Below are 26106 nucleotides of genomic sequence, written 5' to 3'. Positions count from 1 at the left end.
AGAAAAATGTGAGAGGGTGGTGTGGGGGAGTGTTGTATCGTTCTTTTAAGTTTTAACATGTTTTTACAGGTTGCTAACGTACTTAACACAGCTCATAAATTCTGCCTGCATCTCACAAACCACTTGCTTGCTCACCATCTCGACTTACCACAGCTTATGATTTTCATCTATTCTATGTGTTTTTCTTGTCTTCTCTAGCAGAATTGAATATATAAGCACACATTATAAGCAGAAAGGCCTACGGAAAAAAATAAGATAAACAGAGAAAACATTTGAGTTATAGTGCCAGGAGGAACAAAAACTAAAAGAGAGTTCCTGCTCAGAACTCCACCACGGTGGGCTTCCCTGGTGGCGCAGTGGTTGGGAGTCCGCCTGCCGATGCAGGGGACACGGGTTCGTGCCCCGGTCTGGGAGAATCCCACATGCTGCAGAGCGGCTGGGCCCATGAGCCATGGCCGCTGGGCCTGCGCTTCCGGAACCTGTGCTCCGCAGTGGGAGAGGCCACAACAGTGAGGGGACCGCGTGCCGCAAAAAAAAAAAACAAAAAAACTCCACCATGGTAATGTGGTGGGTGCTTCTTGCTAAGGGGGAACAAAGTGTCAGTCACTGGAATTGCACGGTGCTCCGAGACTTATTGGGAGCCACCTTTCCATGAGTTTGTTTCTGCTCCTTTGATGGGGATAAATCATAACGAATACAGATGTATCCCAAGAAGCCGTCCTTCCCAACCACCTCCCATCCACTTCCAGCCCCTACTGTGCTGGAAATCACACTTGGGATAAGAATAAGGCTGGGGACCTTGGGATTGACATGTGCAAGGGGGAGGTGATTGAGGAAAGGGGAGTGAAGGAAGCTCACAGAGCCATGGAGAAGAGTGCAAGGCACCATGGGATAACCAGTGCATGTGGAATTATATGACTGACTTTGAGAAGTCAGCATAATAGAAGGGTTTATATCTTGGACCCCTGAATCGTAAAGACTATAAGCAAATTGTCCAATTCAGGCCATGTCCTCATTTTCTAGGGCTACCACAGCAAAGTGCCACAAACTGGGTGAATTAAAACCAAGGAAATTTATTCTCATAGTGTTGGAAGTTGGAAGTTGGAGATCAAGATGTCAGCAGGATGGTTCCTCCTGAGGGATCTGAGAGAGAATCTGTTCCATGCCTCTTTCCTAGCTTCTCTTCTTCCTCTTCTTATAAGAACCCCTAATCATATTGGACTAGGAACCCTTCCTACTCCAACCTCATCTTCACTTAACTAATTACATCTGCAATGACCCAATTACAAATAAAGTCACGTTCTGAGATGTTGATGGTTAGGCCTTTAACCCAACTTTTGTGGGAACACATCCAACTAGTAGCAGTCCAAAACTGAGAAATACAAATTTTATTTTATTTCTTTTGAGTACTCATTCTCTATATGATAGTAGGAACTATCACACACTCTGAAGTAGGAAGAATGAGTAGATTCCATTATATATTATATACATATAAATAATACAAAGGGTTAACAGTGGTTATCTCATAATAGTTATCTCTTAAGGAGAGGTGATGGGGGACTTTCATTTCCACATTGTATATTACTATGATGTTTGAATTTTTATAAGAAGCATGTACTACTTTGCAATCAGAAAAAACAATAAAGATACATTTTTGAATGGTTAAGGAGAGAGAAGTGTGGCTTTTCCTTCCCTCACAGCCTCCATATTCAGAGTCTCTCTAGGAGACAAGGTAAGGATGATCATGGGTGAGAAAGTGATCAGGGGGCAGGACCATAGGCCATTTGAAAAGTCCTGTTCAGTGCTACAGTTGCTTTGATGTGATTTGTCTTAGGCATTATCTGTCATTTCTTTTTCATTTTAAAATAAGATTGAAGGTGGACTCAAGGCTTTCATGTTCATCCAAAGGGGGCATGTGTTTTCAAGGTTGGGAAACACAGAGCACATGGAGGAGATGACATTATTTCCTGAAATAAACTGCTTCCTGCAACCAGGCACTGAGTCTTCCTGTCAGCCAAGGCAAAAAGGGATCATTGGCTTTTTGAGATTTTATCCAAACTGGGATTCCCAGGTAAAATTCAGGACACCCACTTAAATTTGAATTTAGATACACAACAAATAATTTTGTAAGTATAAGTATGTTCCAAATATTGCCCAGGACATACTAATGCTAAAAATTATCCCCTGTTTAATTTCAATTCAACTTTTTGCATATTCCTTTTTTTTAATTGTGGTAAAATACACATAAAATGAAATTTGCCATCTTACCTTTTTTTTTTTTTTTTTTTTGCGGTACGCGGGCCTCTCACTGTTGTGGCCTCTCCCATTGCAGAGCACAGGCTGCGGACGTGCAGGCTCAGCGGCCATGGCTCACGGGCTCAGCCGCTCCGCGGCATGTGGGATCTTCCCGGACAGGGGCACGAACCCGTGTCCCCTGCATCGGCAGGCGGACTCTCAACCACTGCGCCACCAGGGAAGCCCCATCTTACCATTTTTAAACGTACTGTTCAGTAGTGTTAAGTATAGTCATACTGTTATACAACCAACATCCAGAACTTTTCATCTTGCAAATCTGAAACTCTATACCCATTAAATAGCAACTCCCCGTTTCGTCTCCCCCCAGTCCCTGTCAACTACCATTCTACTTAATGTCTCTGTGAATTTGACTACTCTTGATAGCTCATACAAATAGAATCATGCAGTATTTGTCTTTTTGTGACTGGCTTCTTTCACTTAGCATAATTTCCTCAAGGTTCATCCATGTTGTAGCATGTGTCAGAATTTCCATCTTTTTTAAGACTGAGTAGTATTCTGCTGAAAGTATGTACCACATCTTGTTCATAGGAACTCAAATTTAACTGAGCATCTGTATTTTTATTTGCTAAATCTGGCAACCCTATTCTGGACACATCAATCTAGATAAGCTTTTTCTAGGAATTAGACCAGAGGGGAGGAGGAACAATCAGGAGACACAGCTGGCAACATTTTTCTTCTGTGATTTTGCACAAGTCATAGAATGTGGTTCAAAGGAATTCTAATTTTGTCAACACTCTACGTCAGGAGTTCTTGAGCAGGAGTCTATGCAAGAGTTGCAGGAGTTCTGTGAACCCCTTGAAATCCTAGGCCATGTTGAGTATATGTGCATCTTCATGAAGAAAGGAACCATAATTAGATTTTTCAAAGGTGTCTGAGGACCCTCCACCCACCCAAGGAGGTCAGGAGGCACCATCCTAATGACTGAAGGCATAGCTTTGAACTCAAGGAAGGCATATTTGCTGGAGGCTTGGGTATTATTACTTTCCAGACAGTCAATTTTCTGATTATCTAGCCTTAGAAATGGAGAAAATCTCAGAAATTAAGGAGTGGAAAGTTTACCTGTCTCTCAGAAGAGGGATGAATATGAGCTGCCATGCGTTCTACATTTTCCCCAGGAGCTGAATGGAAGCCAGTTCATGAATGATGCTGATCTTTGTGAATTTTCTGATGATGGTTAACCTTAAGAGGTATATGCTTTAAATGCAAAGGCCCTTAAAGAAAGAGATTAAGAAAGAGTGAGAGAGAGGCAGACAGACCACAATGCCTGAGCAATAGATAATCTTACTCCTTATAGAAAACAAGCGATCATTTTGATAATTTCTACTTTATTTTTCCTTTAGAAATCCTTCTTCAATTTACCAACAGCTCTTACCAATGAGCTCGACTGGCCCCAACTCTCTGGCACTACTGGATTTCTGGACTCCACTAGCAGGTATGTGTGTTTGCACACCTTCAAACATTTCAATATGTCTATGTAAGGAAACAACAGGAGATGAGATTTGTCCCCAAGATGTTGAAATGAGAATTATTAGAAATTGCTTCTGGAACATGAATGACAAGCAACAAACCCACCACTGACATAGAGTCTACTGTGTGGTGGGGCATTATGCAAATTAGACTTTACCCCTGCTGGCAAGGAGCGGGTATTCCTGCTCAGGGGCTCTAGAGTTGACCTCCCATGAAAAATACTCAAGCACAACACTGAATTTTTCTGCCTCAAGAGACAAAGAAGTTTACTTGCTTATTTACTCTCATATATTAACATTTTAAAAGGCAGCAGGCAGTTCTATTTTTAGTTTTTTAAGGAGCCTCCATACTGTTCTCCATAGTGGCTGTATCAATTTACATTCCCACCAACAGTGCATGAGGGTTCCCTTTTCTCCACACCCTCTCCAGCATTTATTGTTTGTAGATTTTTTAATGATGGCCATTCTGGTGTGAGATGATATCGCATTGTAGTGTTGATTTGCATTTCTCTAATGATTAATGATGTTGAGCATTCTTTCATGTGTTTGTTGGCAATCTTCTTTGGAGAAATGTCTATTTAGGTCTTCTGCCCATTTTTGGATTGGGTTGTTTGCTTTTTTGATATTGAGCTGCATGAGCTGTTTAAAAAAAAAAAAAAAGGCAACAGGCAAGTCTCAAGGTCTTAGAATCATCCTGGTTTTAATGCTCTGGAGTTGAAAGTAGAGAAGATGCATGGCTAGTCTGAGTGAACACAAACCCAGTGTGCTGTGTGGGATTGGGTGTTGTCTTGGGGCCTGGGGACAGCCATTTAGAGTTTGAGCACCCCATTTTTTAATTTAACAGACGACCTCGCATATCCTGAATAATTTATTCTTATCTTTACTCACTCATTTTAAAAATACTTATTAAATACTTACTACCTAATAAGGCACAGATGCCGTAGCTATTTCAAAGATAAATAAGGCTCATCCTGCCTCTGCAGTCAACTATAATCAAGGAGAGCAGATGAGAGAAATGTGCAAACATTGTTAATACGGGTTAAATGTGCCAAAAGACAACTGTCAACACAGAGCTACAGGGGTCAATAATGAAAGAAGAATTCATGGAAATGGTCAACAGCCACCTCCTTTTGGGGTGTTCGGCAAGGGGCTCAAACCTGAAAGGATTTAGGAGATGGGGACAATGAAAAAGGTAGAGAAAAGCTAGAAAAGATAACCAAACTTCAGGAAATGGCACTCATATTTATATAGAAATCATAAATTCCCTTATATTCGTGAGTATAAGGGAAAGTAAAAGAAATGTGTCTTCAAGTTTAGGTGTAGATTTTCACGTTTAATCATGTAAAGAAAATTAGGTCAGTCCTTGCCATTAAGTGTAACAGTACTTACAGTATGATTAATAGAGATAGTAGGAAGTAACCTTCATAGGCATTCCCTACATACCAAGAACTGTACTGAGTGTTATTTAGAGGTTTTCTCATTTCATCTCTTTGTGAGGTGGGTGGTATTATTTTCTGCATTTCAAAGTTGAGGAATCTAAGGGCTAAGTTGATAGGCTAAGAAACTTGACCAAGGCCACAGGTGAATAAGAAGCGGTAGGATCCGCCGTCATGGAACCTTGTGAATAATGGAACCAGAGAATAATTTGGTGAACCAAGGCACTCCTAGCTCACAACTTCCAACTTTTATGTGCTGTTTTTATTCTACCTGTGGGAACGCGACCCCCTTTAGCCATTGTCCCTGTGTTTGAGAGTGTAGCTCTAGGATGAGGAAATGACCAAGAACCAAAGACGCCCTCCCCACGTGAAGAGGTGGCATGCATTGTTTCAGACGTTGATCATGTGCCCATTGTCCCTTCCTAGGGCCCCCATACTCCCAGTGGTCTGGGGCCCCTGACAAAGACCAAAGGTGGTCTTTGTCACCTGGAACACATCCAGAGATAGCCTGCCTAAAGCAGCACTGAGGACAACAGTCTTGTTTATCTCCCCACTGTCAACATCAAAATTGAGAAAATATTATTTAAGTACCCTCCACGCAATCCAGCCATCTATGTATAAAAGTACTTGGAAATTTCTCTAAATCCAGGCCTTTATGACAAACAAAAAGAATTAGTTATGACTGAGAAATGGACACAGTTTACCATACTTTTAATGGAAGCTTAAATTTACATACGAACCCCACCTTTTGACCTAAAGCCTCATGAAGTTGCCATTGAAGAAATACTAGTCTGATGTTTAAAATTAATTGTTAAATAGTTTAAACCTTCACTGGAGACACTCAAAGAATGAAAGGGGAATCCATTCCCGTGTACAGCTAAAATGATGAAAACTTGTTTCCTCATCTTTTTCCACTTACAGCTCATACCCGCCAATAGTTCCCCACATGTCCTAAATCTAATTTTCCTAAAATCTCTACCCAAACTTAGCGCCTGCTCCCAAGCAGACTCTGTTCAGTTGTTTTCAGTTTTTGTTGGGCGGTGGGAGCGGGAGCCAGTGTCCCTCTTTCTTTTCTGCCTCTATTCTGTCCTCAGACCAGAGGGTTCCTCCGTTATCAATGTGAAATCCTGCTAGCTCGCCAATCCTATTGCAGTTTCCAGCCATCATCCTATGAGAGCCCAGCAGGCAGACAGATCTTCCTTAGGAGAAAGGCAGAGGGGGAAAAGGGAGAGGAAAAGTTGTAAGTCATCAGACACAAATGGTGTATAATTCTTATGAGGGCTATACAGAGGAAAAGTTGTAAGTCATCAGACACAAATGGTTTATAATTCTTATGAGGGCTATGCAGAGAGATTCTGACCACACGGCACGAAGGAGGGAAGCGTCTAGGTGCAGCTTATGTGAAAATCATCTTGATCGTGAGCTAGTCTATGCTGACATAGCACCTTCTTGTATTAGGCTCTGTACTGCTATTTACAAAACAGTCTGCTCATGCAACTTGCTCAGTGTTGACTCTAAGCATTATCCTTACCAGCTGTATTTCTAAGGAGATGCGCACCTCAGCTGGTTGGCCACCTGCCCTGCAGGGGTTTTTTTTCTCTACGCTTTTGTGGGCCCAAGTTTTCTAGTTATCTCTCTCTTAGTGCTCTTTTGCCACCTGTTTCTGTATACTGTGCCTGTGTTCTCTGCCGTTTAGCTGGAATGGAGAAGAATATATTAAACTCCTTTTGATAAAAAAGGAAATTCTCTGTCTGGAATCAGAGTTGCAATGGATCCCCCATTAAGCAAAAACACAGCAGCATGACAGTCCCTGTGTGTCACCATCCAGTATGTCCTTTGTAACAGTAGCTCCTATTAAACTCTCATATACTCTCATGTAAATTATACATGCAGATAACCTGTGCTAGTCCAGTCTTCTTAAAAGAACAAAGAGTTATCAAGTGTGTAACAATTACTAAAGAGAGATTGGCCTAGGATGGGGGTCCTCTTCTGGTGGAATCAGGAGAATAAATAGAACATTGACCTAGAGGCAGTGTTTGTGAGAGATGTGGCAGCTGCCATAGGCATTTTGAGCAAATGTCCCTTTGAGTCCAAATGCTTATCAACATGGGATAGAATTTATGGATTTCTCTATTCAACTGGATCTCTAGAAAGTGCCTCCTGTTATCTGTGATCAGCCTCATGCTTTGTATATTAACAATGTTCTTTGGAAATGTACCTTTGAAAGCAAAAGTTTGGAAGAGAAGATGGTTGCTTTCCTTTCCTTCTTCCATTATGCCCTCCACCCCCTCAAAATTTAGTATCTCCTGTATGAGATGAATATAACTCTAATTGAAATTTCATGCATATATTAAAAGACAAACAAAACCGCTTAGTTTTACAAATCTTTACATCCTTCAGTTGAGTCAACATTAATGAAATCTGTTCTCTTGACTCTCAGGCTTCAGAAAATTCAAAAAGTTATATCCCTCAAAACCATGTGTTTTCCGAAAGAAATTGAGTAGTTCAAAGGCAAAAGCAAAAAGCCCTCTGTGAGGTTGGCGGCTTGGGGGCTGGGACCCTGACAATAGGGAGAACTCTAACAATAAGTGAGAAGAAAAAAGTACTTTTTAAAGATTAAAAATAGTTATTTGTGTTCAGATCACTTTCAAAAGCAATTAATGTAACAGGAAAATCCTATTTAGGTTAAAGAAGCCAAGGCCCAGTAACCCATGTAGAAGGATAAAAAACAATACCAAAATTTCAGGAAGGAAGAACTTCTTGCTTAAAAGCAATCCATAAATAGATAAGGGAGATTAAGAGTACAGACTTCCAGCTGCAAAATAAATGAGTCTCAGGAATGAAGTGTACAGTGTGGGAAATATAGTCAATAACTATGTAATATCTTTGTATGGCGATAGATGGTAACTAGACTTATCATGGTGATCATTTTGAAATGCATAAAAATATCGAATCACTATGTTGTGTATCAGGAACCAACAGAGTGTTATAGGTCAATTATACTTCAAAAACAAACAAATAAACTCATAGAAAAAGATCAGATTTGTGGTTACCAGAGGGGAGGGGGAGGGGGAATTGGATGAAGACAATCAAAAGGTACAAAGGTACAAACTTACAGTTATAAGATACATGAGTACTGGGGATGTAATGTACGAAATGATAAAATAATTAACACTACTACACATTATATATGACAATTGTTAAGAGAATAAACCCTAAGAATTCTCATCACAAGGAAAATAATTTTTTATGCTGTATCTATAAGAGATGATGGCTGTTCATTGAACTTATTATGATAATCATCTCATGATGGATGTAAGTCAAATCAATATGTGGTCCACCTTAAACTTATATGGTGATGTGTGTCAGTTATATCTCAATGAAACTGGAAGAACAAAATGCAACATCTAAAATTCCAGAGCACTGTGAGTCCATGTGGTAGAGTAGGAAGAAGTCTGTGTCTACAGGCGAAAAGGTTCTGGTTCTGTGTGGCTGTTAGGTGGAACATTTAGCATCCCTGGACTTCATTCATATGATGAGGTGGAGTTGCACCTGCTGATCTCTGACGTTCTCTCTGACATTCGGGTTTGGTTGTTGTAGGGCAACATGATGTTCAAGTCCACATCCTACTTTATGCTGCTGCTTGATTTAGAAGCATTAGGGAAAACTGCTGGAGAGAGATGCTCCTGCTTCTCTCCACCAAATCTGCTTTCTCCAACCCTTAACTAGCCATGCCTTGGGAAAAGATATGACTACGTTTATGGGTCAGAGCCTGAAATGTTCTAGGAACCATGTTCCTCTCGGGCCGGGGATACTGTGCAATAGAAGTCAAGCTCATACATAGTAAGCCCTGCATTAGGTGTTTGACCAGCTTATTAGTTAAAGCGGTTCTCCATTATAATCCTTTATGCATACTATTTCTTCCAAGCGACCCCCAGAGAGGGAAACAGGTGACTCCAAATCCTTAACAGAAATAACCACCTGAACCCCATGCCTCTAACCTGAGAATTTATGGTTATGCAAATCCCCTTCTGAAAGTGAGGCCAGGAGTCGGTCCAGACAGTGGAGTACTGCCTGCCAGGGCTAAATGATAGAGAAGTTCTTCAAAGCTGGGAGTAAGAGCAGGGCAACAGACACAACTTAAAAAAAATAAAGTAAGCCTGCGGTTAGCCTTAAAAAGTCACAAAAGCCCAAAGAACCAAAAACAATGACCAAAGTTACCATATCAAGCTAGAGTTAAGAGTGAGACCAGTGGGTCAACATAAGTGGGTGCAAACTAGATGGAATTTTCTAGGGTAACTGTTGCTCCCTCTGCTGCTGACTTAAATTTGCTATTTGGGGCCAGAAACAGAGCAAATGCTTAGAAAGAAATAGACAAAGCCATTGTTATAAGTGGCACAGTAATGCTATTCAAGGACATTTAAACACACATCTTTGATGAGAGGTGTCCTAGAATCTGAGTGTTAAAGGTTATCTATTCTCTCCAACCCAATAGACATTATATGAGAGAACAGTTTTGAAAAGCAGTGTATAACTCCAAACCAAGTCACTTGGGGCATTAAAAACATAAAATTGGAGAGAAGGAATTTGCAGCTAACATTTGCCAACCTAATTTCCTGTTTAAAAAAAAAAAAGACATGTAAGTACGAAGCACTAATAAGCTTAATAAACTTATTAAAACCATTATTCAAAATTTACATGTGATATAATTGCAAGTGATTAGCCATCTTATAATTATACTTTGCAAAACAAATAATTAGCCAAAGAGTTGGTCACTTTGAGGTTGGGTGAGGCTGATTGGAGTGAGAGGTAGTCTACATCAGTGATTCTCTAAGTGTGGTCCATGGACCCCTGGGGGTGGGTCTCTAAGACTTTTTCAGGGGGTCCACAGGATAAATCTATTTCACAACAATGCTAAAACAGTAGTTGCCTTTTGCACTGTGCAGCCCTTTGAACTGATGGTGAAAAAGCAATGGTGGGTAAAAAACTGCTGACATCTGAGCATGAATCAAAGCAGTAGTACCAAACTATATTAGTAGTCACTGTGGTCTTCACCTCCACACCTCCTGGATTAAAAAAGAGGGGATATCTTCCCTTGAAAATGTCACCTATAAGGTAAGAAAAAAATATTAATTTTATTAAAGTAAGTACATGATTTTTAATGATTTCATCTGATGAAACGGGAAGTATGCATAGGGCACTTCTGCTGCATAACAAAATATGATGGTTATTCTAAGGAAAAAAAGCACTTGTGTGAGAGAATTGAGAACTGAATTAGTCAGTTTTTCATGGAACACCTTTCTTACTGAAAAAGACTGGAAAATAAGTTATAGTTATTTAGACTTGGATTTATGACAGGTATTACATCTAAAATGAATGCAATGAGCTTGTCACTTCAAGGAAAACAATTTGAGATTTCAGAGAAAATTTAGGATTTTTGAAAAGTTGTATCTTCTACTATAAACTTGACAGCTTCCTAATACTCCAAGTCCTTTCTAATGAGATACGTGGTGCTTGCAACAAGTATGATTTTTCAATATTGTATCATAAGATGCATCAACATTTGGAATATCTGCATAACTCAGTAAACCAATATTTTCTAAATGACAAGTTTGTGATATATGAAATCATGCCTGGGTGAGAGATCCATTCAAAGTACAAGCTAGACCAATGCACTTGAATGCAACATCATGCAAAAAGTCCATTTCAGATTCCATATTGCAACTAATCACCCTTTAAGAAACAACTGCTTGCTGAGTTTTGGTGTAGAATCAAAGAAGGCTATCAGTTGTTATCTAAAAAGGATATTAAAATGTTATTCACTTTCAACCTAAATGTATACTTAAGACAAGATTTTCTTCATATAATTCCATTAAAAGAACATATCACAACAGACAATGCAGAAGCAGATGTGAGGACATAGCTGTCTTCTATTGACATTAAATCAAGCATTGAAGAGATTTGCAAAATGGTAAAATGATGCTTTTCTTCTAACTAATTGGGGGAGAGGTTGGAAAATATGTTTTTTTCAGAAAACAAGTATTTCATTTATGTTAACATGTAATGGGCTTATTATTATTATTTTAAGTGATTAATAATTAAATGATCTTTCAAATTTCTAATTTTTAAGTTCCAGTATATAAATATTGACAGCTATAACTCACATAAACAAAAGCTCTCCGGTTTCTTCAATAATTTTAAAAACATAGAGTGGTCCTGAGAGAAAACAAATTGAGAATTTCTGTTACGGGGAGTGAGTGTAGAAAAGAGCTGTGGCTGAGGAGAGTGGTTGGGGGATGCCAACACGTAGAGGTTAGGGAAGAGAAGGAACGGCCCTCAAAGGGGAAAGAAAACTAGAAGCATTTAGTGTCCTGGAGGCCAAGTGAAGAAAGTGTTTCCAAAGGAGAAGTGCCCATCAGCCAGATGGTGCCTGAGGAAGAGGAGGATGAGAACTGAGAAGGACCACTGGGTGTCCAGACAGTGATCACGGGGACACTTTGACCAGAAACGTTTCAGTGGAGCGGAGATGGAAGTCTGATTGGAGAGAATAGGTTCAGGAGGTGATGAAGTAAATGCAGGTGAGCATACACAACTCATAGCGAGTTTTACTATCAAAGGGAGCATAGAAGTGAGGTGATAGCCGATGGGGAATAAAAGATGAGGGAGACATTTTTAGATGAGAAATCCTGCAGCATGCTTGTGGAGTTAGGAAGAGCCAAAAGAGGGAGAAAGGCGGACAAAGGAAGGAACAGGTCTTAGACAAGGCAAGAAGAGATGGAATGCAGGCACAGGGAGGCTGCCTGCTGCAGGAAGGACCACCTGGAGACCCCAACTGCTAGCCCAGGACTCTTCCTGCTGTGTACTGACAAATTTCTCCACTGTGGTGATGTCCCCTTTGACCCTACTTAGTTTTTTGGGGTTCTTTTTTTTGACCCTACTTAGTTTTAAATTTTATTTTTTAATTTATTCAAATCATGCATACATTTTTATTTTACAAAAAATACTGAGCTATGTAATGTAAAAAGCCAAAGCCCTCTCCCAATTTCATTCTCTTTCTCAGAAGAAAGTCCTGTTATCAATTTAGTGTGGTTTCTTACAGACCCTTTCTATGTATTTGTACATAAAGAAATAGGGCTTCCCTGGTGGCGCAGTGGTTGAGAGTCCGCCTGCCGATGCAGGGGACACGGGTTCGTGCCCCGGTCTGGGAGGATTCCACGTGCCGCGGAGCGGCTGGGCCCGTGAGCCATGGCCGCTGAGCCTGCGCGTCCGGAGCCTGTCCTCCGCAGCGGGAGAGGCCACAACAGTGAGAGGCCCGCGTAACGCATAAAAAAAAAAAAAAAAAAAAGAATAAAAAAAAGAAATAAATGCTTTGTTGGGGTTTTCCTGTAAATGACATCATACTATGCATAACATACTATAAATTAATGCTTTAACAATACTTCTTGAAACACTTTCCATTCTTGTGCAGAATGGTATTTTATAGTATGGTTGTTTTATTCTCCTACTGATGGACAGTCAACTTAGTTCCAAATCCTCATTAATTCCAATAATGCTGTAATGAACATTCTATGGTTCTCTTTATGACTACATGTAAGGATGTCTTTAGAAAAAAATTACTGGATCAGAATATATACATTTTTAATTTTTTATAATCCTTCTAAAATGGCTACACCAATTTACAGTCCCACAAATATTGTATAAGAATACTTGTTTCAGTATTCCCTGGTGGCACAGTGGTTGGGAGTCCGCCTGCCGGTGCAGGGGACACTGGTTCGTGCCCCAGTCCGGGAGGATCCCACATGCCGCGGAGCGGCTGGGCCGGTGGGCCATGGCCACTGAGCCTGCGCGTCCGGAGCCTGTACTCTGCAACGGGAGAGGCCACAGCAGTGAGAGGCCCGCGTACCGCAAAAAAAAAAAAAAAAAAAGAATACTTGTTTCCCCACACCTTTGTCAATACTGGATATTGACAAATATCTTCTTAATTTTTTTCCGATCTAACAAAAAATATTTTATTGCTCTTCTAATATGTAACCTCTTAATTACTAGTAAGTTTGAGCATTTTTCATAGGCATTGACCCTCAGCTTTGTCTTATCTGGTTCCCCCCGTTCATGCTTCAACAACCACCAGTCAGGGGTCAGTTCCTTTTGATGGCCTCTCCATACTAACCCCCATCTGACTATACGATTCTCTCCTGTGCTCCTATTTTGCCCCTTCAATACCAATGTCATCTCACTTGTCATAACTGTTTACTCACTGTCTCCCCACTCCACCCACCCCATACCTGACTCTGAGCATCTCGAGTGCCAGAATTCGGCTTGACTTCGCTCTGGGGCCCTAGCCCCTGGCACAGAGTGTGGCACCATAGTAGGTACTCAATAAAAGAATCACTAAGTTTATAATGACATCACTTTATATTTGCAGAGTGTGGTACGATCTACAAACATCCTTCCCTTGCATTTACTCAGATTGCCTAAATCAAATCAGATTTGCAGGAATTAACATTTCAGGGAAAACACCAGGAACATAGGAGGAGGAGTATGAACAGCATGAATTTGATCACCAGCTGCGTAACGGGACGCATGTAAAAATAAATCAGTGTAACTTAAGCCCTTGGACTTCTAAGTGGGTTCGATAATAAATGTTCTACAAGAAATTAGCAAAATTCATCATAATATTAAAGTAAATACACAGTCAACAAATTGGAAAAAATAAGTTTAAAGTAAAATTATCAATTCAGTAGTCAGGTAGAAAGAGTAAAACAAAGGAGAGATCTGCTATTTGGTCAATAATAGATAAATTAAGCATTGATGTGAATTTTTGTCCAGAATGATATAATTTTACAGCAATCTAGATTGATCAACGTAAATGTACAACCTCCAAATTTTTCTAGTAGAATTCTTGTAACCAACTGAACTTGAGATTTTAGGCCATCTCATAAAGCTCAAATATAGATCACAGAGACAGTTCATCAGTATTCTTCAAAAACTGTTTCTGTGAAACGCTAGTTCCACAAGATGTTAAAAGGTATTATGCACACTTTTTAAAAAGATTCCTAGGTCAAATAAGTTTTGGAAATGCTGGTTTAAATAAAGGGAAACAGGTTTATTCAGTGTAAGGCTTATCAGAGCCTTCAATAAGCCCCAAAAGTTTTGTATATAGCTCCAAGGTATAATATGAAACATTTCTTAAACTAATCTGACCACAGAACCATGTAGAATGTGTGTCTGTTTTATGAGAAAAATATGTCTCAAGAAACTAGTGTTGCACAGAGCATCCTTTGAGAAATACTGCTGAGATTACTAAAACAATCTTCTTCTATGCTACAAATGATCTTTTCAGATTTAGAAGCATCCACAGGCTTAAATCCCTCCGTTTTATCACAGTTTAAAGTTTACCCTGATACGGTGGCCTAGAATCAAATCTGAGGCTGGCAAAAGCCAGGGTGGAGAGAGTTATAATGCCACAAGCTCAGAGAAGGGCAGAGGAAGGAATCTTAGTGGAAAGTTAACAGGTAAGAAGCCTTGTGTGAGTATAGCAGCTTATGAATTATTGAACACGATGCCCCTGAAGTCTATTTCCCTCTACTATTTTGCTGCTCCAAATTCAAAAATCTATCATGCTGTCTTGCTAATCTTTTCATGTCTCAACTCCTGGGACCTCCTCTGCAGTCATCCTCACCTTGCAAGCCCCCCTGCATAATTAGCCCATTGCCAGGCTCTTTGAATACACAACGAGTCATATTCTGCATGTTTATCTCTCTCTGAGGCTGAAATCTTGGTTCTCCTGTGATGCAGTGAATTGGGGGTTACACGGGGCTCTGGGATGTGGCTAGTATCAAAGAGCTAGAAGGAATTTTAAAAGTTCTTTAATCCATCTCCCTGGCCCCATGCTGGCCTGACCTCCATCCACATCGGAAATCAAATTATCCACCCTTGTCTTAAAACTTCCTAGCAGTAGAGGTCCCTGAATAAAGCCTGTCTAGTCTCTAAATTATCCAACTTTATCCCAATCCACTCCCCTGTCCTAACCCTTCACATCAAATGTTACCATTTCTCTCTCACTCACCTTCCAAGCCCCAGTCTTTTTTGTGTGACTTATTCCCATTCAGCTTCACAGGGTCTCAGAATTTATACCCAAACTAGCTGTGCTGCTAAAGAGAGTCAGAAATAGACTCAGAAACAGGACCTGATACATTACTGTTGCTTGAATAATATTTCACTCGGTTTATCCCAAAAAACCTCTGATATGCTAAGCCCTTTGGGAAACAGTTTTGTTGCCTCTCTCCAAGTGGGTTCTGCTTGGAATCAACATAGGAGGTGCTAATTTTTTCAATTTTGAAACAACCCTTTTAATTTGTCTGCATTATTCCTTTTTTTGTTTGTTTGTTTTTGTTTTTGTTTGCAGTACGCAGGCCTCTCTCTGTTGTGGCCTCTCCCGTTGTGGAGCACAGGCTCCGGACGCGCAGGCTCAGCGCCACCAGGGAAGCCCTGTCTGCATTATTCTTGAGGCTCGTTCTTAATTTTACTCTTTGTTTTGTTTTGTTTTTCTTTCAGCCATAGCGAAATGAGGTGGGGGGCGGGTTATTAGAAGGCTCTCAGAGAAAGTGGTTTTTGTGTTACCTGAGCCCATGTTGGGGAAAGCAACTAGTAGACATTCTGAGATTTATCTGTTTTGAATTTTGGTATTAGAAATCAAAATATGACTAGTGTGTCCTCAGTGAAACGGCTATACTTTCTAGGCCCTACAATAGATGGAGCTGATAAAACTGGGAATTTAACATGGTGAACCTCCAAGCCTACTCCCAATGCTGAGGGCACCCTTACCTTAGACACTGGGGAATGTGTGAGGAAGAGAACTTTCAAACACTCCTTCTTTGCACCACTCAAATTACAGGACTGAAGCTATTACCTCTTCTACTAACCCATTGGACTGGGTTTTGATGCACAACAGAGGAAAAAGAGAAATAAAGATCATATAGGAGGGCTTCCCTGGTGGCGCAGTGGTTGAGAGTCCGCCTGCCGATGCAGGGGACGCGGGTACGTGCCCCGGTCCGGGAAGATCCCACATGCCGCGGAGCGGCTGGGCCCATAGCAGTGAGGGGAGTGAGAAGAGGGGAATTTGAAACCAGAATGGTGATCACCGTTAACCTTACTAGGCACAGTTTAGCCTATTAATTCAAGTTTCACTGACCCTGTATGTAAATAATTTTCTATTAAGCAATCTCCTCCATTTATAGGCATCTCAAATATTGTATTACAAGCTTCTCAACGTATTGTACGGATCCCTCTATCTCCTCAGAATTCCTGCACTGCATGAGAAATTCAGTTCCTAAGATTTATAAGAGAGGTTATGTATTGAGAATGGAGATGAAAGAAAATAGTAACTTTTTAGGTGAAATAGTTTCTAGTACTTAGTGTTACAAAACCTTAATCCCAAAATTCTAGATGCTATTTCTGGTCAGAAATAGTAATGGAGCTCTTTGCCTATTGATAAAGATTTCTATGTTCTTTCTGTAATGTGTGACTAACTGTAGCTATAATATTAATATCCACACTGTTTACTCTCCATGAGGAGGTCAAGAACAAAACAGTATTTCAGTACAGAAGTTCCATTTTTAGAATTATCAAAAATACCTTTCTGGCTAAATATTGGTAATAATTACTTTCCCAAAGGAAAATAACCCCTCTTTATTGACTGTGAAATTATTTTAGTATTGAACTCAGATCTAATGTCCATTTCCCATCTGCTTTTTCAAAATATAATAAAATAGTCATGGCAGAGGGCATAGATGATGCAGTGTATAAAGTATTCATTTCAGCTTCTGGGTAAGATGGCAGATTGAACGAAGCATTTACTTGTCTTCCTTGAGAAACCCCACTAAAATGACAGTAAACGAATTTGTCCGCAAGGACAAAGAGAACAGGAAGAGCCAATAGCCACAAAATGTTGGAAGCCAGAAAGCAGAAGGACAAGTGGTAACTGACTTAGTCGATTCAAGAAAGTTGCGTCCTAAACTAGGAGGAGGGACAGCTGAGAAGCAACCCAGTCTACACCACAGAACCCCAGAGGCCTTGGGAACTGGCTCCATATGGTAGCTCTAGAAATGAAAGTGAGGCTAAAAACAAGTCTTGGTTGAAAGATTGTTGAAGTAGTTAGATCCTCGGATCTCTTCCCCTCCCTTATTCTGATATAAGACTAGGGTTTCTTCTCTGGAGATGCTAAAATCAAGAGCTTCTGGACTGGAAGACAGCAGACAAGGGGAGGTAGGAGCACTGTGCTAAAGCACAAGCATGCTGAACCTGAAGTCCACCCACCCCTGGACCCAGAGGGCTGGCAACCCAGTTGGACACTAGAAGACCCCTCTCTGGGGAATCTGCACATCCTAAGAGGAAAGCCCCAAAGACTCGGACAGCAGGGGTTCCCTGAGAAAGGCCCAGCCAGTCCACCCTCTAGTAAGGGCCGTAGACAACAAGCCACACCCAGCAGGCCCACTTTCCAATCAGCTTTTGAGTTTTCAGCTAGTTTCCACTTTTACACATAAGCCAACAACCCAAGATCATCAGATATCTGAGACCAACCCCGAATGTGAAAAACAGTACAAAAACAAACAGAAAAACAACTTCAAGATAACAGAGACAGTGCTCCAAGGGGAAATCGTTTTTAACTTTAATTAATATCCTACTTATAAAAATAATTAAAATGATAGCTTCAAAAAAATAAGAGGAGATATTACATTCATGAAATTAAAACATTATACTAAAATTAAAGAAATATTCAGAGATCAAAATGATCATTGGGAGATTATACTAATGACATAAGATGAATTTCATGGATGTATTGAAAAATCATGTTGAGGATATCATCCAGAAAATAGAGCAAAAGACAAAGAGATGGAAACTAAGATAGAAAAACTAGGAAAATTAGAGGACCAGTCTAGGTGACCCAGTATCCAAATAATAGGAGTTCTAAGAAAGGAAGAAATCATCAATGGAATAATTCAAGAACACCTCTCAGAACTGAGTGACATGAATTTCCAGGTTGAAAGTGTGTCTAACACTGAATGGAAATAGAACCACACCAAGCCTGTCATCATGACACTTCAGAACACTTGGAACAGATGCTACTCAGGTTCTCAAAGGATTGAGGCACAGAATGGCTTCAGACAACAACATGGGTAGGTCAGGATCCAATGGATCGATTCCTTCAAACTTCTGAGGGAAAACGATATTAACCCAGAATTCTATAAGCATCTGTTCTGCACATCGATTGTTGTGTAAAAAGTACTCCAAAGTTTAGTGGCTTAAAACAAGGCATTTTTATACCTCACAGTTTGGGAGGTCAGGAATTCAGGCAGAGCTTGGCTGGCCAATTCTTCCTCTCCATGTAATATTGACCATGGACACGACAGTATTCACCCAGCGCTGGGCTGGAGGGTCCAAGATGGCTTCACTCACATGAAGTGAGTGCCTGACGAGGGGTGACCAGAAGGCTGGGTTTAGCTGGACCTCTTTTCCTTTCCAGGTAGGGTTTTGTTTCTTTTTTTAATAAACTTTAATTTTTGAGCAGTTTTAACTTTACAGAAAAAATGAGCAGAAAGTACTGAGAGTTCCCAAATAATCCCTCATCTCCTCAATTCCCCCTATTATTAACATCTCACATTAGTGTGGTAGATTTGCTATAAATGAAGAGCCAACCTTGATACATTATTCTTAACTGAAGTCTATAGTTTGCATTAGGGTTTACTCTTTGTGCTGTGCATTCTATGGGTTTTGACAAATGCATAATGACATATATCCACCATTACAGTATTGTACAGGTTAGTTTCACTGCCCTAAAAAGCCCCTGTACTCCACCTGTTAATACCCGCCTTCCTCCTCTTAACCCCCGGAAACCACTGATTTTTTTTTTGTCTCCATGTTTTGCCTTTTCCAGAATGTCACATAGTTGGACTCACACAGTATGTAGCCTTTTCAGATTGGCTTCTTTTACTTAACAATATGCACTTAAGCTTCCTCTATGTCTCTTCATGGCGTAATAGCTCACTTCCTTTTATTGCTGAATAATAGTCCTTTGTATGGGTGTACCACGGTTTATCTATTCACCTATTGAAGGACATCTTTGTTGCTTCCACTATAGGGCCTTTTTAACATGGTGTCTCCAGAAAGATAGTCAGACTTCTTAGGTGGTGGACCAGGGCTCCGAGAGACCAAAGTTGCCAAGATTCTTAAAAGCCAGGCCAAAACTGGCATAATGTCACTTCCACCATATCTTTTTGGTCAGAGAAGTAACAAGACAGCCAGGATTTAAGGGTAGGGGTGTCAAAGATAATGAGGCTATTCTTAAATCTACCACACCAGTCAACAAGAGGCAAACTGATAATTCTGGAGACCCATTTCCTCTTTCTTATTGGTACTTAACAAGAAGCTGATTCCTCCTGTTTGGAACTCCTCCTTTTTAACAAAACAGTTACCTATCCCTGAAATTTATTATTATTATTATTATTATTATTATTATTATTATATAGCAACTTATAAACACCAGAACCTGCTTTCCCTAAAAATATTTAGGGTGTCCCATATGTGTCCAGTCTAGCTATGTCCTGTCTAAGACACTTTTCTATGAGATAATGAGAGTTCAGGGACCAGGTGAACACTGCTACTTCTCTACTTGAAGTTCGTCCCCAACAAGTCCTATTAACCCTTATTTGTGTTCGTATTTATGGCGCAAGCTGTGTTTCTGGGCCCGCCCTACACCTCACCAGCAATACCTCACCACCCTACACCTCACTAAGTCAAAAATAAAAACATTTTCAGATGCTAAAAAAAGTAATGTTACTTCACACACATCCTTCAAACGTTACGTAAAAGTACTCTCCATCAAAAATAAGAAAAATGTGGTCTTCCAGGAAATAGGATATCTAACAAGTCAGGAAGAGGTGAAAAGGATCCCCAGGGTATGAAGAAGGAGGCTCCCAGGATATCTGCTCTGCTGCAGAGTGAGAGGGCAACAAGTCCTGATTAAGCAGGGCAAGAGGACCCAGGAGAGATTTCCACAAGGAGATGAAATTTAAAAACTATCTGAGACATCAGAGCATATTGAAAAGAGATCAAACAACTGTAAAAAGATTTAAGGGTGAAGTGATGATAAACAGTTAAGAAAATAAAGAAACAAAGGCAGCTATTAACTCCAGGGAATTGAAAGTGTTGTGAAGAGAAGAAAAAGCAATCATAGATCTGCTGTGAATAGCTAAATCCTCCTCTTGATAGTGGGAAGTGAATAGATAATGCCAAATACTAAAAATCAAGAAGTAGCCTTGAAAGTATGTTATTTAGAGATAAGAAAGAAAACACGAAAAGACTCAGTCAAATAAGGTTGAAATTAATTGCCTCTGGGAATGGAGAAATGGGGAGGAATGGGGAGTGTGAGCTTGCTGTTTATCACCACAAGCCTTATAGACGAAAATAGTTCAACTATTTTGTTCTGTAAGGCTCACCACTTCAAGTCTTTGCTCACATCCACCTTTTCAATAAGCCTTGTTCTGACCACTCAAATCCTAGCTCCCCTGCCTCCCTTTTTTCCATAGCATTTACTGTCTTCTAGCATGCTCCATAATTTGCCTATTCGTGATGTTTAGTGGGTTTTTTTCCCTGCCAGAATGTCAATGACACAGGGGCAGGGATCTTCGTCTTTTTCATTTACCAGTAGGACCCAGGTGCCTCGAATAGTGCCTGGAACATAGTAAGGCCCCTTAAACATTATTCAAGTAAAATGAATTTGATTTTTAAAACTATGCACCTGGGTAGCTTTGATTTTAAAAAGTAAAATAAATCACTCACCTCAAAACTCTACCACAAAGCAAAAATTCCATAATTAAAATATTGTTTGGAGATCTTGGTCTTCTATTAAGAAATGTTACTAGTAGTTTCTTTTTTGGGGGGGGCGGTTAATTGAAGTATAGTTGATTACAGTGTTGTATTAGTTTCTTTATTACATTCTTTTCCCTTATAAGTTATTATGAAATAACTTATAAGGGAAAAGAATGTGCTATACAGTAGGTCCTTGTTGGTTATCTATTTTATATATAGTAGTGTGTACATGTTAATCCCAAACTCCTAATTTATCCCTCCCTCCCCCTTCCCCTTTGATAACCACAAGTTTTTTTTTCTATTATTATTAGTTTCCTCAGAACGAACAATACTAACAGTGCATTCTAAGTGCCCAAACCTGAAGCACTGAGACAGTAGGAAACACTATAATACAATGAGTGAGACTTACATAACACTGAAAAATAAGTGATGATTCATGTAAGGTTGTGAGATATGAAGTTTATTATAATGAAGAGAAGAAAAAATACATTTGAGGAATAATCAAATATATCTGAGTTTAATTATTATTCATTAGTTTATACCTGGTCTTGTTTCAAAATGGATTTTAGGAAGCCTATAAAAGTATAGAGAACATAACATTAAATTCCATTTAAATTAAATTAAAGTTTGGCAAAAGAAGATAGAAAATCAAAGATGGGACAAAGAGAAGCCAATAAAGTGACTTAAAATATGTGCAGTTACAGCCTGATGCTGGTTGAAAATTTGTCTCTAAAATCTGTGTCCATTAGTATTAGATTCAGCTATAAGTAACAGAGAAACTCAACGTATGGGTGGTTTAAATAAGATGACAGATGAGTTTATTTCTCTCATATATGCAGTACAGGTCTGATATGGGAGGTCAGCTCCACTGGTCCTCAGGGCCCTTCCAGCTCACACCTCTGTTTTCTCAGTGTAGAACTTATCCCCATAATCCAAGATGACAGCATTCCTATTGTGGGCAGCAGAATGGAGAAAAAGGACTAAGCAAGGGTCACCTGCCAATTGTTTCCTGAGAAACATTCCCAGAAACTGTCACTGGATACTTCTCCTTCCATCTTCTTGTCCAGAATTTAGTGAAGTGGCCACTCCTAGCTGCAAGGGAAGCTGAGTAAAGCAGTCATCATTCGGGGCAGACACATGTCCTACTGAAACTTCTATTAAAATGGATGAAGGGGGAGAAATGGATCTGAAAGACAACAGGAGTGTCTGCCACAGCTTCACAGCAACCAAAAGAAGAAAGGGAACATGATCAGATTCAAAATAACCGAGTTGGTAAAAATGACCAGTTGCTCAAGAGACTTACAGCAGCTCTTGGTTAAAAGGTTAGAAAGGGATGACTGGAAGTCTTCATAAAAAGAAGAAAAAGTTTGATCTTATCACATCAGTGCAACCCATTTTGTAGAACTGTTTCTTATAACAACTCCTAATAATGTATTGACAGTTTAGAGAAAATGTGCCTGCAGAGATTTGATTTTCTGAGTTCATTTTCACATTTAAAAAATCATAATAAAACCATGTTTCTTTTAACTCCATCATGTGAATGTCCTGTCATTAAATATACACATATATATTTCTTTCAGAGTTAAAGAAAACTCTATTTACCTTCGTTTACGGAAAAGAAACCACTGCAATCACAGGGACTACCAGAACATTTCCAGAAATGGTATGTAGTGCTCCATTGAAACTTTCACCAATGTGCCTTTAATGATTGGTTTTATTTCATAAGTACCACAAAAGCAGAGGATTAGATAATAATGAACATAGAATAAGATGAACAGTCCCCCTTTTCAATACCATTTCCTTTTCTGAGAGAGGGGCCCTTTTAAGGCCTTTTACCCATAGCAAAAGAGAACAAGACAAGATGCCGTTAAGGTAGAGACCACGGGGGCACCTCAGTCATCCAAGAGCAAAGCTCTAGAAAGGCCAAGGTGCAGGGCATCAAGGCTCAGGAAGCAAGACCTAAGTGAGCATTTGCAGAACAAGGGCTGAGCAAAATCAAGGTCATTGCAAAGACTCTGCCCTCCCTTATGGTGCAAAGTCTCCCACATTTCTACCGGGGTTGGAGTTTTATGAAAAATAGCTAAAAGTTTGTGGCTGAAACCCCCCAAAGCCATTTTAAAAAGGAACGTGTTTTCAGGGTATTGTCTCCATCAGCTTCCCATGTTTCCCAGACATCTGTGTCTTCTGGGCTTGTTTCTTACCTGTGTGGTTCTCACCTCCCACCTTGGACCCAGATTCAGTCCACAAGATTTTTTTTTTTTTTTTTCCGGTACGTGGGCCTCTCACTGTTGTGGCCTCTCCCGTTGTGGAGCACAGGCTCCGGACGCGCAGGCTCAGCGGCCATGGCTCACGGGCCCAGTCGCTCCATGGCATGTGGGATCTTCCCGGACTGGGGCACGAACCCGTGTCCCCTGCATCGGCAGGCGGACTCTCAACCACTGCGCCACCAGGGAAGCCCAGTCCATAAGATTTTGATGAAACTCCTGATTGATTAACCATGGCGTGGCTAGTACCTAATGAGCTGCCAAGTAATGTTTTGTGACACATAATTCAGAGATGGCAAACACTTAGTCTGTGTGTTGCCACTCCATCTTCCAAAGTCTGGGGAAGATATTAACTAACCCACCTTAGCACTCTTGTCTGCTATTCTGCTTCAGCGATTCTCACAACACAGCACACCTGACAATCATCATCAACAGATTAGACTTGGCACATAAAGTTAAACCTATTTGCCATCCCTATGCCATCTCTAATCAACAGAGTATTAAGGAATTTTCCAAGCAGTACAAGTTTTATCTAAATATATGACCTACAAATAATGTATTGTTTATCATATATATTCTACACAGAACAAATGTTCTATTCTAAGGACAACATAGTTTTTTTCTTACTAATAAAATAACAGCTGATTGTTGATCTCTTACCAAACACTAAGAACAATTTATGTATAATATTTCACCTAATCCTTTCAACAAACTATAAAGCAAGTATTTATTATATTACATATTATATTACTTCAATTCTAAGATATCATTGATTGTATTAGCTCTGGAGAGTGTTAACGGTGGAAAAAGGAAAGAAAAATGGCAATGTACACATTGATTGCAGCGCTCAACCCAGTATCAAATGTATTAAAATACGTTTCTCAGAATTGGGAATTTGTAATGATATCTACGCTGTTACAGCTGAGAAAACAGAGGCATAGAGAGAACAAAGAGTCCTGTCCAGATCACAGAATAGAAAGTTGCAGAGCTGGAATTTGTACCCAGCTTATCTCACTCCACTCAGACACCAACAACGATAATACAGTCACTGGTCTATGATCCGAGATTGAGCCACAGAAAGAAGTCAACCTTGTCTCTTTGCATATGAACATGACCAACAGTCTATTGGAAAGCTGTCATGCAACCTGGCTAAGAATCACCATAGACACAAAGTGAATACTGACCCCTTGTTGCTCTCTCTCTTCTCCTTTAATGAGATATTCAAACAGTCCCAGTGCTGGCAAAAGCTCTCTGTCGGTGTAGACCGTAAAAACAAAGAACACAAAAACACCATGTGGAATATTATGCAGCTCTAGAAAATGAGGACTAAAAGTCCATATCTTTTTATTTAGAAAGACAAAACACTGCCAAAAGAAAAATTAGCGTATAAAATTGGATAGTATAATTTAATTTCTACTGTATTTTGAAAAGAAAAGAAAAAACTAGCTGTACATAAGAAAATTGGTAGAAAATACACCAAAATCATTATGTTTGATAAATTATGGGTGATAGCTTTCATTTTTTTAATATTTCTGTTTCCCACAGATTTTGGTTTTATATAGAAATAACAACCAAAAAAAATCTAGATGGAAACTGAAGGAACAGTAAAGACCTTGCCCAAGGTCCGCAGCCAAGAGTCCACGTTAGGGTGCAGAATAAGGAATAGGATTCGGCTAGAAATGCAGGCTGGAAGCTGCGCTCTCCCCGTGTGTCTGTGACACCAGCATTTCTCTCTCACAAGACCCAGACGTGTCATCTCAATGTCACTCTGCTCCCACAATGAATGCAGCCATCTTCTGTAAAATCTAAAAGACCAAAGTAAACTTCTCTGAAAAGTACTCAGTACAATTTATAGTAGACATCTCTCCTTTTGTGGTACACTGTCTTGACAGCATTTCTTTAAAATTCAGATCGTGGAGATAAAAAAGGAGAAAGGAGATGGGAGGATAGCCTAATCACGAAAAAACATGTATGTCAAAATTTGATTGAAATCCATGGCTTCTGTCAGACTTTTATCTAATGAATAGATGCTGGGGTGGAGTTGGGGGTGAGGAGGGTTTCTGTTCTTTTCTTTAAATTCAAAATCCTTAGAAATACAGAGAGTGTACACTGTGTCTAGTATAACTTCTTTGAAGATGCTTCTTGACTATTTTTCTAAGGATGTAATTGTAAAATAATTTTTTTAAGTTTCTCATGGTTACTCATTATTTAACGTCCTGGCTTTAGTCTCCAGCGCATCTTCCTGTTCTCTGCTGCTTTCCTCACTATGGATTTTTCCTTCAATTATTAGGCAGCATGTAACCTGACTGCCAGTGCCAAATTATTTCAATTACTCCCCAAGGTTTTTATTAGATATAGAAGAAGTCGGCTTTCTATAGCCTGCATTTTTATGTCTACGCTTATTTTTCAGAAGCAGTGAGAGAGAAAGGAAAAAGGGAAGAAAGAGTTGAATGGAATATGAAAGCGTTTCTTAAAAATTGTGTAATAAGAATGAAAGAAACAGCTCCTGTTTTCCTCTTGAGGTTTATGTACAAGATCTCAAAAATTTCTATAGATAGCTCTCCCATGAACCATTGCCAGTGATTATAAGGTACTTTAAAATGTAAACTGTTGAAGTCATTTTAATTTGGGTACTAATTCTCTGGCATAGCGGGTTAAGCGTAGGAAGTTTCTTGCTAAGCCTTCTTTACAATCAGCAGAGGAGATGGGTTGCAGCAGCCCTTACAGCTCCCAACGTGCCAACACGGCTCGGGTGGG

General features: G+C 39.8%; 1 protein-coding gene across 2 annotated transcripts in view; it reads left to right on the top strand.

Moving 5' to 3' along the window:
- The window catches only part of AOAH (acyloxyacyl hydrolase), a 170150-nt gene that overhangs the window by 93995 nt on the left and 50049 nt on the right, over nucleotides 1–26106 (top strand). For both annotated transcript variants that reach the window (XM_065883666.1, XM_065883665.1), the window contains 2 exons: nucleotides 3657–3748; nucleotides 22666–22748. In XM_065883666.1, the coding sequence (XP_065739738.1) occupies nucleotides 3657–3748; nucleotides 22666–22748 (175 nt within the window). The remainder of the gene's footprint in view (nucleotides 1–3656; nucleotides 3749–22665; nucleotides 22749–26106) is intronic.

The sequence above is a fragment of the Phocoena phocoena genome, chromosome 9 (genome assembly GCF_963924675.1).
Source record: "Phocoena phocoena chromosome 9, mPhoPho1.1, whole genome shotgun sequence".
Taxonomy (NCBI): Eukaryota; Metazoa; Chordata; class Mammalia; order Artiodactyla; family Phocoenidae; genus Phocoena; species Phocoena phocoena.
This window is presented reverse-complemented; position numbering and strand designations above follow the sequence as displayed.